The sequence below is a fragment of the Scleropages formosus genome, chromosome 12 (assembly GCF_900964775.1).
Source record: "Scleropages formosus chromosome 12, fSclFor1.1, whole genome shotgun sequence".
In the NCBI taxonomy this organism is placed as follows: Eukaryota; Metazoa; Chordata; class Actinopteri; order Osteoglossiformes; family Osteoglossidae; genus Scleropages; species Scleropages formosus.
This window is the reverse complement of record NC_041817.1, coordinates 19,930,918-19,946,997: the sequence shown is the minus strand read 5'-3', so window position 1 is coordinate 19,946,997 and position 16,080 is coordinate 19,930,918. Positions and strand designations below refer to the sequence as shown.

Genomic DNA, 16,080 nt, shown 5'->3' with positions numbered 1-16,080 from the left:
TCGTGCATTTATAAGTAAATTTTAGAAAGAAAACAAGTGTGGCATGTGGCAAGATGGCTTGCACACATGTACCAGGATATATAACACACATCTGTACACAGCACAACACAGCATCACGTGCACACATCAACATGTCCTGCCCATGTCAGTAACCATGCCTTTAACTGTACACTTGGTTAATGGACACCTAGTTGCCGTGACACCCCTATTTAACTCCCTGCTTAACAGTGAGAAGGAATTTAGCCTGGAATGAGCAACAGAAAAGGACTAGAGATGAAGCTTTTTTTCTTTCTCACCCAAAAAAGTACAGAATAAAAACTATTGAATCCAAAGATTGTGAGTGAGTGTCCTCTTGTCCCTCAAACCAGTATATTTGTCACAAGTAAATTACTGGTTTAACTCACTTTTTGCTTAATGTTTTCCCCCCATGTGAAATTTTATAATGTAATTCCTGGTGCGTCTGGGGTTTGTGGCAGACTGGCATCCGGTCCAGGGTGCATCCCTTCGGCCTTGCACCCAGTGTTGCCAGGCAAGGCTCTGGCTTGCCATGACCCCGCTTGGGTCAAGCGGTTGTAGACATTGGAAAAAATTCCCGCTACAGTCAGTTCCCAGTGATCTGTTTTACACAACTAATTTTTTTTTCCCCTCCCACACTTATTTTAGCACGGTAGTAATGCAGGAATGTGTTTAGTCAAAGTTCAGATGGTGATGTTTGAACATGTTTGATGACATGTTCAAACGAGTCATCTCCAGCCACTAGTCAGTTGGACTATATCTACATATTGGTATTAGGATTGCTCTCTAAAATTCAGGTTGTGCCTGTTTTTTTCAAAGTTCTTTACAGCACCAAGGTGGGAAGGTGCCACACACAAAGAAAAATCAAGTGTATACTTGAATAATAATAGCTCTTAAATTATCAGGTTGGATTGTGCATGGGTTGTATATCTTTCACCTGCACTAACAATGCCGTTTGGCGAGAATCCCCTACACATACACATTGCCCTGTAAACCAAGTGAAAATATGAAATCGGTTTTCATGCTCTCCTCCCACCTCACGTGGACTGCTGTTGGCTCCTTCCGTCTTCTGTGACTGCACTTTTCTCCCGCTCTCCGTGTGTCTTTCCCCCCTTTCACATGAGGAGCGTTCCCACTTTAATAGGAACCTGTAATTTCAGCCAAGTTTCCCGTGCGCTTGCCTCCCAGAGCCCTTTGGAACCCGATAAGCTTCAGTAACACAAGAAGGAATGTTTTGTGGTTGCATAAAAAAGAAAAACTCCCATCTATAGAGAATTATTTGAGCAAGAGGGTCTTGTGGTCCAGTGCAGCGTGGCCTTGGTGACATCTGAGCTGTATGATCTCTAATACGAGCCTGTCGGCTTTTCCATGGGGAGGGACATGGCAGAGCAAATTGCCCGAGTAACAAAAGTTATGCCTAGTTAGAACTTTAAAGAAACCAGAGGGAAAAATGCAAATGATCAGCCTTTCAATATGGCATTCAGAATGAAGACAAATAGCTCACACATATTTTTTTTTTTTTTATTAGCTGTCTATAACACCTCCTTTTCTCCCCAAAGCAAACTTTAATTTGCGATAAAAAGTAGAATCATATCTTTGTTAAACCTATTTAGAGTGCTTTTTCAGGAAATAAATAAAAGTGCTTCCATTACTATATGAAATTGCATTAAACCATAGCAGTAAGATATGATGCTTTGTTCCTGAGTTCTTTTTAAAGTGCAACTTCCTAGTTTTCACTTGAGGGCTGGATAATTGAATAATGCAGCAACTTCATTAACTGATAATAATACAAAGTTGAACTCATTTGTACAAAACTGATGGAATGAACAAACAAACAGAAATTTAAGTTTCTTTGTATGGTTAAACAAAGAATGCAAGAAAATAAGACCCTTTTTTTCTTTTGTTAAATTGGGGGAGGATGCTATGAACATATGCCGATGTATAATGAGGAACTGAAATGTATTATGGGTAATGTAATAAATTTCTTTGTATATGGTTAGTGGTTGATGTTTGAATTTCCCTGGATTAGTAAACTTTATCACTTTTCTGGGAATGGAAAAAGCATGTTGCTGCTGCGTGTTCCAGCATGTAGCTGTACAGAAAACATATGATCCGAAACCTGCTTAGCACTAGGGTATTTTCTGAAGGCAGACTAACACGCATCTTTAGCCACAGACAAAAGTAATATAGCGTCACAAAACCTTTTTTGATGAAATCACTAGGAGATTAGAAGTATATTTAGGAACGTAAACCTCGAGTGATCGCTGGGTTTATCTCGACTGTATGATGCTTGTTGAGTTTTGTGCTCCTTTATCAGTAGTACCTTACATCGAAACACAGACAACAACCAGTTTGATGTACATTTCAGCACAAAATAACATCCAGTCTTAAGGAAGGCATCTATAAATGAACTTATCAAATGTTACCGTACAGATATTTTCTCATATTTCCATCTCTTGTATGTGTATTTATTCACTGGTCGAGAGTGTAAAATATAACTTTTGCTCCTCAATTGTAAAAAGGATTTCATACTCATTCTCTGTACTCCCATCCAAGCCTCATTCACTGCCAAGCATACAGATTTCAATATTAATGTTCCTCTCTGTTAAGAGTCTTGATGTCATGAGTCTAGGGTCATTTTACAAAGCAGGAAACGGCATAAGTGCTAATCTTGCTCAGACCGTGAGGAGGACATTGCGAGACCTGGTGCCGTCACTCATGATTTAATGGAGGAATAATAATTCTAAATAGTGTTCCCTGTGTTCATTTACAGAGTCACTTCATTTACATGTGATTAGTTAGGTTAAAATCTGAAGTTACTATTGTTAACCTTTCACTTGTACAATTACTGAGAAGATAATTGTAACAGGGCTAAGGGTGGTTTGCGTTCTATTCCGCAAGGAGATCTGACAGCATAAATTAAAAAAAAATAACTGTCACCATATTAGGTTCATGTGGTGCTGCGCACACAATAAGGCAAACAACTAAAAAATTGCTCTTCCATTTAAAGAAAAGGGAGTGTCAGTGTCATCCGAGATCCGTAAATAAGTTTGAACAGTTTAAAAAGCATAAGGGCAACATTTCTTTGTTTAGTGTAGACACTTAAATACGATGTAAACTTACCAAACTTAATTTGCTGTACAAAACAACTATATAAAAGTTGTATAAAGTAAGTATATACATTTGAGAGCAAGTATAACCGATATGTAACAAATGTTTGCACATACCCCAGGTCTTACCTCAAGCAAGCCACATGTTATTATGGAAGAGTTACTTTTTCAATATAGGTATGTGGTGTTTGTTTTGTATCTGCTGTAGCTGCACCTCAAAAGGTTAGTCGCTGAGGCTTATTAATGACAAACATGACATTATCTGCAGAACTGGTTGCCATCTATTGAATGCTTCTTGAATATGTGTTTATGTTTGGACGAACGCTGAAGACAGTGATGATGGATACTTCCATCCATCCATCCATCTTCCTCCGCTTTATCCGGGGCCGGGTCGCGGGGGCAGCAGTCCGAGCAGAGTACTCCAGACTTCCCTCTCCCCGCACACCTCCTCCAGTTCCTCTGGGGGAACCCCAAGGCGTTCCCAGGCCAGCCGGGAGACATAGTCTCTCCAACGTGTCCTGGGTCTGCCCCGAGGCTTCCTCCCAGTGGGACAAGCCCGGAACACCTCTCCAGGGAGGCGTCCAGGAGGCATCCGGAACAGATGCCCGAGCCACCTCAACTGGCTCCTCTCGATGCGGAGGAGCAGCGGCTCTACTCCGAGCTCCTCCCGGGTGACTGAGCTCCTCACCCTATCCCTAAGGGTGCGCCCAGCCACTCTGCGGAGGAAACTCATTTCTGCCGCTTGTATCCGCGATCTCATTCTTTCGGTCATGATCCAGAGTTCATGACCATAGGTGAGGGTAGGAACGTAGATCGACCGGTAAATTGAGAGCTTCGCCTTACGACTCAGCTCCCTCTTCACCACAACAGACCGGTACAATGACCGCATTACTGCGGACGCCGCACCGATCCGCCTGTCAACCTGCCGCTCCATTTTTCCCTCACTCGTGAACAAGACCCCGAGATACTTAAACTCCTCCACTTGAGGGAGCAACTCCCCCCTAACCCGGAGGGGGCAATCCACCTTTTTCCGACTGAGAACCATGGCCTCGGATTTGGAGGTGCTGATTCTCATCCCCGCCGCTTCGCACTCGGCTGCAAACCTCCCCAGTGCACGCTGCAAGTCTTGACTTGATGAAGCCAACAGGACCACATCGTCCGCAAAAAGCAGAGACGAGATCTCGCGGCCACCAAAGCAGACACCCTCCGTTCCCTGACTGCGCCTAGAAATTCTGTCCATAAAGATAATGAACAGAATCGGTGACAAAGGGCAGCCCTGGCGGAGTCCAACATGCACCGGGAAAAGGTCTGACTTACTGCCGGCAATGCGAACCAAGCTCCTGCTCCGGTCATACAGGGAACGAACAGCCCGTAGCAACGAGCCCCGAACCCCATAATCCCGAAGCACCCCCCACAGGATGCCACGAGGGACACGGTCGAATGCCTTCTCCAGGTCCACAAAACACATATGGACTGGTTGGGCAAACTCCCACGAACCCTCCAGCACCCTAGTGAGGGTATAGAGCTGGTCCAGTGTTCCACGGCCAGGGCGAAAACCGCATTGCTCCTCCTGAATCCGAGGTTCGACTATCGGTCGGATTCTCCTTTCCAGTACCCTGGCATAGACTTTCCCAGGGAGGCTAAGGAGTGATCCCCCTGTAGTTGGAACACAATCTCCGGTCCCCCTTCTTAAAAAGAGGGACCACCACCCCGGTCTGCCAGTCCAGAGGCACCGTTCCCGAACTCCACGCGATGCTGCAGAGGCGTGTCAGCCAAGACAGCCCCACAACATCCAGAGACTTGAGAAACTCGGGGCGGATCTCATCCACCCCCGGAGCCTTGCCACCGAGGAGTTTTTTGACTACCTCAGCAACTTCAGCCAGGGTAATGGACGAGTCCCCCTCCGAGTCCCCAGCCTCAGCTTCCTCTACGGAAGGCGTGTCGGAGGGATTGAGGAGATCCTCAAAGTACTCCTTCCACCGCCCGAGAACATCCTCAGCTGAGGTCAGCAGCGCACCACTTCCACTGTAAACAGTGTTCGTGGAACACCGCTTCCCCCCTCTGAGTCGCCGGACGGTTTGCCAGAATCTCTTTGAGGCCGACCGAAAGTCTTCCTCCATGGCCTCACCGAACTCCTCCCAAGCCCGAGTTTTTGCCGCGGCGACTGCCAGAGCCGCGCTCCGTTTGGCCCGTCGGTACCTGTTAGCTGCTTCAGGAGTCCCATGAGCCAGCCAGGCCCGATAGAACTCCTTCTTCAGCTTGACGGCATCCCTTACTTCCGGTGTCCACCACCGTGTTCGGGGATTGCCGCCGCGACAGGCACCGGAGACCTTATGGCCGCAGCTCCGAACCGCCGCACCGACAATGGAGGAGCGGAACATAGTCCATTCGGACTCAATGTCCCCCACCTCCCTCGGGACCTGGTTGAAGCTCTGTCGGAGGTGGGAGTTGAAGACCTCTCTGACAGGGGCCTCCGCCAAACGTTCCCAACAGACCCTCACTATGCGTTTGGGCCTGCCAGGTCTATCCAGCTTTTTCCCCCGCCATCGAATCCAACTCACCACCAGGTGGTGATCAGTTGACAGCTCAGCCCCTCTCTTCACCCGAGTGTCCAAAACATATGGCCGAAGGTCAGAAGAAACGACTACAAAGTCGATCATCGACCTCCGACCTAGGGTGTCCTGGTGCCAAGTGCACTGGTGGACACCCTTATGCATGAACATGGTGTTCTTTATGGATAAACCGCGACTAGCACAGAAATCCAATAACAACTCACCACTCGGGTTCAGATCAGGGAGGCCGTTCCTCCCAATCACGCCCCTCCAGGTATCACTGTCGCTGCCCACGTGGGCGTTAAAGTCCCCCAGTAGAACGACAGAGTCCCCAGTGGGAGCGCTTTCCAGCACGCCCCCCAAGGACTCTAAAAAGGCCGGGTACTCTACACTGCCGCTAGGCGCATAAGCACAAACGACAGTGAGAGACCGTTCCCTGACCCGAAGGCGTAGGGAGATGACCCTCTCATTCACCGGGGTAGACTCCAACACATGGCGGCTGAACTGGGGGGCTATTAATAAGCCCACACCAGCCCGCCGCCTCTCACCTTGGGCAACGCCAGAATAGTGGAGAGTCCACCCTCGATCGAGTAGAGTGGTTCCAGAACCCAAGCTGTGAGTGGAAGTGAGCCCGACTATATCTAGACGGTATCTCTCAACTTCCCGCACCAGCTCAGGCTCCTTCCCCGCCAGTGAGGTGACATTCCAAGTCCCAAAAACCAGAGTTGGCGCCCGAGGTTTGGGTCGGCCGGGCACTCGGCCCCGACCACCGCCCAACTCACAATGCACCGGCCCCTTACGGTTTCTCCGGCAGGTGGTGAGCCCACCGAAGAATGATGGATACATTTTTACTTATTCCCGAGCATCTTAAACCAGAAGATAGATGAAGTAGCACAGCTGGAAAAGGCACGGTAGGGAGTTATCCAAAGCAAATATGAAAGCTATCGGAGACGTCAATGATGTAAAATCTCAAGAGTGAAGAAAGGCTGTCTGCAAAGCATGAAACAGCTCCGCAAAGCTTGAATGTACACGATATGCACACTAAATTGGATGGATATCACATCGTATAATTCAATTAGATGTTTTAGTGCAGTGTTTTAGAGAATCGCAAAGGCAGAACATGTATCTCAACCCTAACCCAGAAATAAATATGGTAGAATAGAATAGAATCGAATCGAATAGAATAGAATAGAATAAGACTGCAAGGTTAAATGAGGATTCAGCCCCTGTGGCTTTGTGCATCAGTCCCATTATAGGAAAGCTAATGCTACTCAAAAACCTGGTGCTAGCAGTAAGAGCGTCTCTTCTCTTTGGATATGGCAGTTACCGTTTCGTTCTTTGCCCACACTGAGGTATTTTAACCACAAAACAGCTTTACCCTCCGTGACTCATACAAAACTTCCTCATTGTCAAATCCACAACTCACACATAATCTTACATTTGCATCCTCTGTTATGTGCTTAATGATGATCCAGATCATAGCGGCATGGTGGTTCAGCCGGCAAGACCAGTACCTCATAGCACCTAGGTTGTTTGGGCAGAGGTGTGAAGCCAACTCAGTCTATAGGGAAGTTTGCATTTTCTCTCCATGTTCATGTGGGTTTCCTAAGTGCTCTGGTTTACTCACACAGTCCAAATACTTGAGTGTGAGGTGAACTGGTCACTCTAAATTGCCCATAGTGTGATTATGTATATGTGTAGCTACCTGTCCAGCACGTACTGCCCTTGGTCATGCCCCGTGTTCTTCTGACATAGACACCGGCCCACCACAACTCAGACTTGGATAAGCAGTTAAGAAAAGTAAGTGATAATTCAGTTCACCCTGTTTCTTCCCAAAGGGCATTATGCATCACTATTTTTTTTTTTTCTCAGAAAGATAACTCTAGTTTTGGATTCATACTAAAACTTAGACAAACCTGAAGGGTAAGTCATTGCTTTTGACACCATTTTTTGCACAGGGTAAGTGACTAATAATATCACAATGCATATGAAAGCTCTAAGAGAAAACAGCAATGCAGAGACCATAATGGGGAGATTAATGAGGCCTTTCTGGAATTTATGTGCAGGATCCACCTATTACCTGCATGACTTGTAAGGCTTTAACTGTGCTTTAGCTGATTTCCTTGTTAGTTGAGCTCCCCAAAATGTTTCATCATACTGCAAAATCTGCTTTAAATGTTTTTCTTTTAAATATTAGAATATTTCTAAGTTTGTATTTTACTTGCTGTGATGTGAAGACAGTCCCTTTATGAAAGTATAACAAGCTTTAATGAAATGGTTGCCGAATTTCCCAGCACTTCCACTTTTCAAATTCCAAAAATAGAAGCTGTAAAAAGACTTCTGACATAAGCTGAATCTTGAAATGAAGGAATGTGTTGAATTAAGTAAAAGTAGCAGCCTTTAAAAAAAATTAATTAATTAATTAAGAAAAGGAAGTCTATTTTAAGGGAAACAATGGGGGGGGTAGGTAAATAAATAAATAAATAAATAAATAAATAAAAAAGCAGATAAAAGCAGTAATATAATCCACAAGAGATGAAAGCTATGGACTGAATTATGTGTGTTACATCCCAGCCTGGAAAGACCTATTAGATCAAAGACAGATTTTAGGAGTGTAGAGGAGGGGTGAGAGAAATAATATCAAAATGCGTTATTGATGTGGGAGACAAGGAGGGAACAAGGTGGATTTCCATCATAACCTACGGACCAAGCTAATCACATTTTCAGACCCAGGTAACCCAAGATCCCCTCTTTTATTGTGCCTGCATTTGTTTGAATTCAAGGCATGGACAGAACAATAAAGCCAATCTTGAAATTTGATCAGTCCATGACTGATAGTAATTACTTGCTGTCTACGCAATTAATAATTTAATGTAATTTCAGATACACCACTTTCCAGAAAGAGCACAATTGGCCTCAACTCCCTCTTAAACTTCTCTTGCTAAATTAAAGTCTCAGAAGCTGTGGATGTCGTGGCTGGAGTGAGTTATACCTCAGCTCACCTGTTCATCTGCTTAGGGTATTTTTGAATGGTAAATGAGAGTGAAATGAAAAATGAAATGGTTACAAAGATGAATATGTTATCAGTTTACCCAGTTCCAAAGTGTATTTCCTGTGCCTGTTATATAAGCAGTATAAAGTATTTTGGGGCTGTCACCATTGTAAAGGGTAGGTTCTGCTAGCATTTCTAATTACAGCAGGTCATGGTGTTTCCCATCCATCCATCCATCCATCCATCCATCCATCCACTCATAAAGTTTATTCAATGTGAAGAGAAGTTGTGCTACAAAATGTCAAAACAGAGTTTAACAAAAAAAAAAAAAGATTAATCTATTTATCTGTTTGCCATGGCCAGAAAAGATCACGGATAATGAATTAAATATGAAAGCATCTGATGTTCCTGCCCTGTATATCTCAGTAAACAAGTTTCACGAGGATGGCATGGCTTGAAAACACATTTCCTCTAAAATGCCTGACATGCGCAGCAGTCTTCCATCTCAGGAGTAACATCAGAACAGCTGCCTTATTGAAAGACTTCCTTCAACATTTGGAGTGAAAACCATTTCAAAGTACACAAGACAAAAAATGAAGATGTAGTTTGTGGATGTATGAATGAAGATTGAAAAAAAAAAAAAAAAACATTTCCATAAAAGAATAAGCACCCTGAAGCGGTTTTTGAAAGCATGACTTTGGCTTTGAGTTTTGGGAAACATGCCTCTGATGGACCTAACATTCTCGATCATAATCGATCCCTTTTAGAGAAAAGATAAGATGGTGCTTTATGTTATGGTACAAAAGCATACCTGAACCAACACAGGTATACATTATCAGCCAAATGTTAAGAAGTCATTACACAGACTGCTGCAGGAGTACAAATGATCTGAAATGAAATGAACTTTTCACCTTCTGCTAGGAAAAAAAAAAAAAAGATAATCCAGAAAAAATTTTACTGTAGATGAATTAGAAAGAAAGAAAAAAAAAAAAAAACCCAAATCACGACATGGTGGCACAGCAGGAAAAGACTTAGTGCTGCATTTCCGTTTAGATTTGAATCAGGCTAAGAGTGTGCAGTCTGTGTGACCTCTCTCTGTTCACAATCCAAGGGTAAAAAAGTGTGAAGAGGGTAAAGGTGAACAATTTATGTTCCCTCTCTTACTAAATGCATTATCCTAATTAAAGTTTTCATGGTAGCATTTCTCCACCTTAAAGAAAAACCTGCCTAGACCAATGAATTTAAAGGTGACAGACTTCTATTTGAATATTCTATTTAAAAATAAAGAAATAAATCAAAAAAAGAGCTCTCTTTCCTGTTCTTTTCTGTTATAATTTTACTATATGCTCATTTAACAGAGCACCTGACATTTTTTTTCAACGATTACCCTGCACACAACAGGTGAGCGCTAAAGATCTGCCTACAAAATGAACCTCTTACTTCTTTACTGCCTCTTTCAGAGGGAAGGGGCTGAACATGTGGAGAAGATGAGCTTTTCACACGAATTAACCTAAAGGATTGTTTGCAAGATTTCTTTCTGCTGATGATACTGGTTAATAATAATGAAACAGCTTTCCAATCTTCATTCTGAAACAGAAATACTTTGCTACGTCAGTCAAAAACACCTGCACTCCATTTCTAACGAAAGACCCAATAGATGCCCTGGAATGAAAATGTTTACCTGCTAGTTTCAATGGACACAAAATGACAATGGACAACAATGGATTAGTGCCATCTCACTGTGTGTTTCCTCTGTTTACCTTAGAAATACATCTGAAATAGATGTATATTGTTTCAAAGTGAAGGACTATGAATAACTGGTTATGCTGGTAGCGCGTGACTCGGATAAAGTACCAATTACGTTTGAAAACACATCATGCTAAATTAATCAGATTTATGCAAGCAGAAATGATTATCTTAATTTCAGGGGTTATATTAAACTATCCTAGTCACGAAACAAAGATATCTTAATAAGGTTATTATGCCAATGCATATCTATAGTGTCTGTCTGTCAAGAGCTCCACTTGAAGCTGCGTGAGTAATTAGCGAAAAGTATTTTCACCTGCTGAATGTTTTCACTTCTGAACTGTCTAAAGTGCTGTCAGCAGATTACTTTTACATTGTTTGTTTCAAAAGGGGGAAAGAAAAAAAAAAACTTTTTTCTAGAATGTTCTGTCCGTGCAATGGATCTTCTCAAACCACTATATCATATTTGGATTCCAACATTTAACTATTTTTATATAAAAAGTTCTCAGATTTTAAGTTTTTATGTACGCATGTGTTGTTAGAACTAGCTTACCAGCTATTACACGTATTCTAAAGCATCCATTAATGCACCTTAACCTATCTTCCGAGGAACTGGTTCAAGAAACACTGCCTTCATTGAGGGCTCAGGAATTCATGCAAGTAATCTTGATCAAAAATTATCCAACAAAATTGCACATTATTGATCTGAGAGTTACCCATGATAGCTGGAGATGCCTATTTAATGCAAAAAAAAAAAAAAATCTTGTCTGTTGTATTTTTCTTTCTGGAATTGCTGAGTAACAATGAAGTTGTTTTAAATTTTAAGTGTATATACTGTGATATAAAGAAAAACTAAATATGACTAAATTTTTATGAAAATATAGCACTTTTAATAATAATATCAACAATGTATCTATAACAGAAAGACAAAAAAGAATCCTGATGTGTAAAATAAAAGCACTCAATAACATGTTTCAGTGCTAAACTAATCCTAGCTATGCACAGAGGAATGGTTTTAACATGTCAGGAAATGCAAAGAGAGAAGTTATGAAAGGGCGTCCTCATAGTAATACTCCAGTAACCCAAGTCACTAAATAGTTAATGGCCAGTATTATACAGTTTTCACAAACTCACTTACTGCCTGGACATTTACACAGATAAATACCTTGCACATGGATTTCACTGTAATTATGGAATGATGGTTGTAATTCCTTTTGAGACACATATTGATATTTATGTTTTACGCAGTAAAAATATCTCATTTTGGTAATCCCAAATGCAGTTTGCAATCACTTGACCTTTCAAGTTGCATTAATGAATTACAGTTTATGAGTAGGCCTATTTAAATATTGTAAAGAAGTGTTATATATCCACCCACTCACTCATTTTTGCTAACTGCTTGTCCTGGTTAGGCTGGCAGCGTGTCATATACTCTTCTAATTTTTTTCTTACAGATTAAGTCAACCTTGACCTGACACTGTTCTGTTAACGGTGAACAATACTATAATGGTGGCTATATATTAGACATTTCCGAAAACCCTCTGTCCGCTGTCTGAAAGTCTCTGTTAATCTTTAAGGGAATTTCGGCCTCTGATCTCTTCCCTCTCTTTCGGTGTTTCTTCACTCTTTTACTGCACATGTAGGCAGCTTGTGTGATCACTGTCAGTAGCAGCCCCAGGCATGCAGTAGAAAGTCCAATCAGGACAGTCTGACAAGGAAAATCCTTATTTCTTGAAGGCTGATCGATAAGTCTCCTCATAATACTCTCCATTTCCATGTCGGCTTCTTTGGTCAAAAGACTTTGTATGTAGCTCTCGTTGCTCACCGTTTCATTGACAAAGAAATTGACCATGACCATGGTGTAGAGTGGTTCAGGCTGACCGTGATCGCTGACTTTGACCAGCAGGCTGTAAAGGCCCCTGTAGTTTAACGTTTTCCGCAAAGTAATGTTACCCGTGTTGGGATCGATATCGAATGACCCTGGTTCCCCTCCCTTCCTTTTGATGATGCTGTAAACTATCACAGCATTCATACCAGTGTCTTTGTCAATGGCGTACACCTCAGTTATAGATGTCCCGGGGAGAGTATTGGGCAGCACTAGCATGTAGGATTGATTGGACTGCGGGAATAGAACTGTAGGAGGGTTGTCGTTGACGTCCAGAAGCAAAACAGTGACCATGGTGACACAGGAGCGCGAGGGCTCCCCACCATCCACTGCCTCAATCCACAGGTAGTAGGTGCCCTGCTGCTCTCTGTCCAGAGGGTTTTTGGCTCTCAAGACCCCTCTCCCGGTGTCAATAACAAAAATGTCACTTCCATTCACAATCGACAGGGCCACCCAGCCATTCTTTCCTGAATCAGCATCGGTCACAGAAAGCACTCCAATCTCTCCAAATCCCGGGAAGTTCTCAGGGATGAAGAATGTGAAGTCTTTGTTGATGAATCGTGGACTGTTGTCATTTTGGTCCAACACCATTATGGTGACAGTGGCAAAGGTCTCCTGGCGGGGGGTTCCACGGTCCACAGCCCTCACTGTAAAGCTGTATTTTTCCTTCTCCTCCCTGTCTAATGATGTTGATGCTACAAGAACCCCTGTCACTCGATCCAGTGCGAAAATAGACGGAGCATCAGATCCCAGCAGGTACACAACCTCTCCCCTCTCCTTGCTGTCTTTATCAGTGGCATGCAGTTTGGTAAGGAACATATTTGGAGGATTGTTTTCCTCAATAAACAGGTTGACCAAAGACTGCTCGAAAATGGGTGCATTGTCATTCTCATCAATCACCTGTATTTTGACAAACATTTTTATCAGCACACCTTGGTAGTTCTTCACCACCACAGAAAGTTCATACTCCTTATTTTTCTCATAGTCCAAAGCATTGGTTGTTTCTAGTAGATACTCATCTTTAAATTGCTTGTAGGGGGACAACTTGAAAGGACCATCACCCTCCAAATGACAGTCAATCTGTTGCTGCCTATCAGTATTTTTCACAGTGAAAAACGCAACTGGAGAGTTAGCTGGCTCAGACTCCTTCAGAAACACAATTCCATCATCTTCATGGGCAATGTACCGCGGCATCAAAGCTGGTGGACCAAAGACCACTTTGATGACATGCAGTGTCAGTGTAGCCAGGGCAGGTATGCAACCTGGTCCCTTTGCAAGAACTGAAAGCTTGTAGAATTTGCTGGTGTTTGTGTCTATTTTACTGGCCAACTTGATGACACCAGTGACTTTGTCAAGACTAAACATTTCCTTTACACCTATTGGCACTCTCTCACTATAAACATATGTTATCTGGGCATTTTCACCCTGGTCAGGATCATATGCATGAACACGAGCTATGTGTGTGCCTACTGTAGAGTTTCCATTCACGGTGGCATTGATCTCCGATTCTGTAAACTGAGGGCAGTTGTCATTCACATCTATAATCATTATTTTCAGGGTGGCGGTGCCTAATAGGGGCGGAGATCCCCCATCCTCGGCAATGATGCTTGTCGTGTACTCACTCTTGGTCTCTCGGTCCAGGGGACCAGTTACAATCAAAAACGGGGTCAGCTCACCGCTGTCATTCTCCTCCACGTCCAGGGTGAAGACCCCATAGTCGTTCACTAGCCAGTAGGTCTGAACTCCGTAAATCCCTGCATCGGGATCAACTGCTGACTGCTCCACGGCAAATCTGGAGTTCACCTGCGCATTTTCTGGGACAGACACGTGGATCTCCTGCACGGGGAAGCTGGGCTTGTTGTCATTGATGTCCTCCACAATAATTCTGATCTTCACCAACTGGAAATATTGCTGGGGCAGAATGAACACATCCAGGGCCAAGAAGCAATCTTGGCTATCCGGGAGGCCTGGGCAAAGAGCCTCCCTGTCCATTTCATTTTCTGAAGTATACAGTTCCCCAGTCGTGCTGTTTAGACTCACATAGCGTTCACTGAATTTCTTTAGGGCCAGATTGAATAAAAGCGGGGGATCAACAGAGAAATCCAGTTCCAGGTCAGCACCGATGGCCCCTATTATTTTCCCCTTGGGTAATCCTTCTTTTATTTTATAGACGATTTCTTTTGCTTGGCTGAAATTTGAAAAGCAGGGAAAAGGGCTGATGAAAAGCAGGAGAATGCACAATCCCTGAAATGAATAACAATAATGGTTCATTTTAAAATATGTGAAACAGTAATGTTTGAAAAGCAAGATTTAGCTGCAAATAATTTGTTCTTCTGACTGTTTAAACTGCAGTGCAAACTGTGTGAAACTGCAAGTAATTTTCAGGGCAAAATATTTATAATAATAATATAGGTAATTAAATCTGCAGTAGACTACAAATACAATTTTGCAAAAGTGGACATCAGAAATTTTTGAACATTGTGCAAAATATATAAAAATCGTGGCACACAATAAAACCTAGCTGCTGGTGCATGCATTGCAGTTTAATTCTAGAAAGAACCAAAGCATGATAAAACTAATATTATAACGATACTAATAACATTAAGTTTGTGTAACAGTAGTACATTCTTTTATCCTTCTCAGACTTACACGAAAAAGTGAAAGAGATAAATCATGAAACAATTATTTTCATGTTTGATTTCGTTGTTTTAATCAAAACCTCATTTTTAAATTTTTTGAATGTCGCCTCTAGTTTCTCAGTACTCACCCATAATTTTGCCCTGAGGTTGAAGCGTCTGTTATTACACATAATTCCACACATTTGCGCTGACACAAACAAAACAATGCTCTCCACCGTTAATGCATTTTTCCATTGATGAAAGCAGATTGCTGCCGACCGCCCTGCCTGCAGAACCGTGGGACTGCAAACTGGAAAAGTCACTCATTCATCTTGTCAGCGACCTAAGACACGCCTCCAATATGCAGATTAGCCCAGGGCTCCAACCAATCATACGGGAAAGTTGTACTGCTCTGCATTTTACCCTCTGTGTGCTGAAGATTCTGTTCATGTGTGTAGATTGCACATTCATTGTCATTTTGTCTGTATGTTAATAATAGAAAAAAATCAGAGAATCTTGAACGTTGTCATTAAAAGAAACCTAATGCAGGATGGAAAAACTAATAAATTAAAGCATTGATATCACTGTAATAATCAAATAACTGCAGCTGCAATATAAATAAGGACAAAGGATATTATGTTATGCTGTTATTGCTTAGGGACCACAGTGGCAGGGTGGGTTTTGGCTAGGTCCTGCTTTCTGGTGGGTCTGGGGTTCGAGTCCTGCTTAAGCTACCTTGCAGCTGACTCGCATCCCATCCGGGATGTGTCCCTTCCCCTTACAGCTTTGTGCCCTGTGTTGCCAGGTTAGGCTCTGGCTTGCCGCACCCTTGTGTGGGACCAGCAGTTTCAGACTCTGCTTTACTGCTCATACAGTATATGTTCTTGACCAAAGTGAACTTTTTCCAGTTTTTAGTTGATCTGACACTTTTGTCCATGGCAAGTTATGGTGTTAGAAGATCAACTCTACAATGATTTATCAGCTTATGTGGCAGAATATACACACACACACACACACACACACACACACACACACACACACACACACACACACACACACACACACACACACACACAGACATTTTCAGAACCGCTTGTCCCTTACGGGGTCACGGGGAACCAGAGCCTACCCGGCAACACAGGGCATAAGGCCGGAGGGGGAA

General features: G+C 42.9%; 1 protein-coding gene across 1 annotated transcript; it reads right to left on the bottom strand.

Moving 5' to 3' along the window:
* Positions 1–11,625: 11,625 nt before the first annotated feature.
* On the bottom strand, positions 11,626–15,209 carry LOC108929120 (protocadherin-20-like). Its single transcript, XM_018743466.2, has 2 exons — positions 15,068–15,209; positions 11,626–14,544 (listed from the first exon to the last, which is right to left on the bottom strand). Exons 1-2 carry the CDS (start codon positions 15,119–15,121, stop codon positions 11,929–11,931), a joined length of 2,670 nt encoding a protein of 889 aa, XP_018598982.1. The 5' UTR covers positions 15,122–15,209; the 3' UTR covers positions 11,626–11,928.
* Between the last annotated feature and the right edge of the window lie 871 nt (positions 15,210–16,080).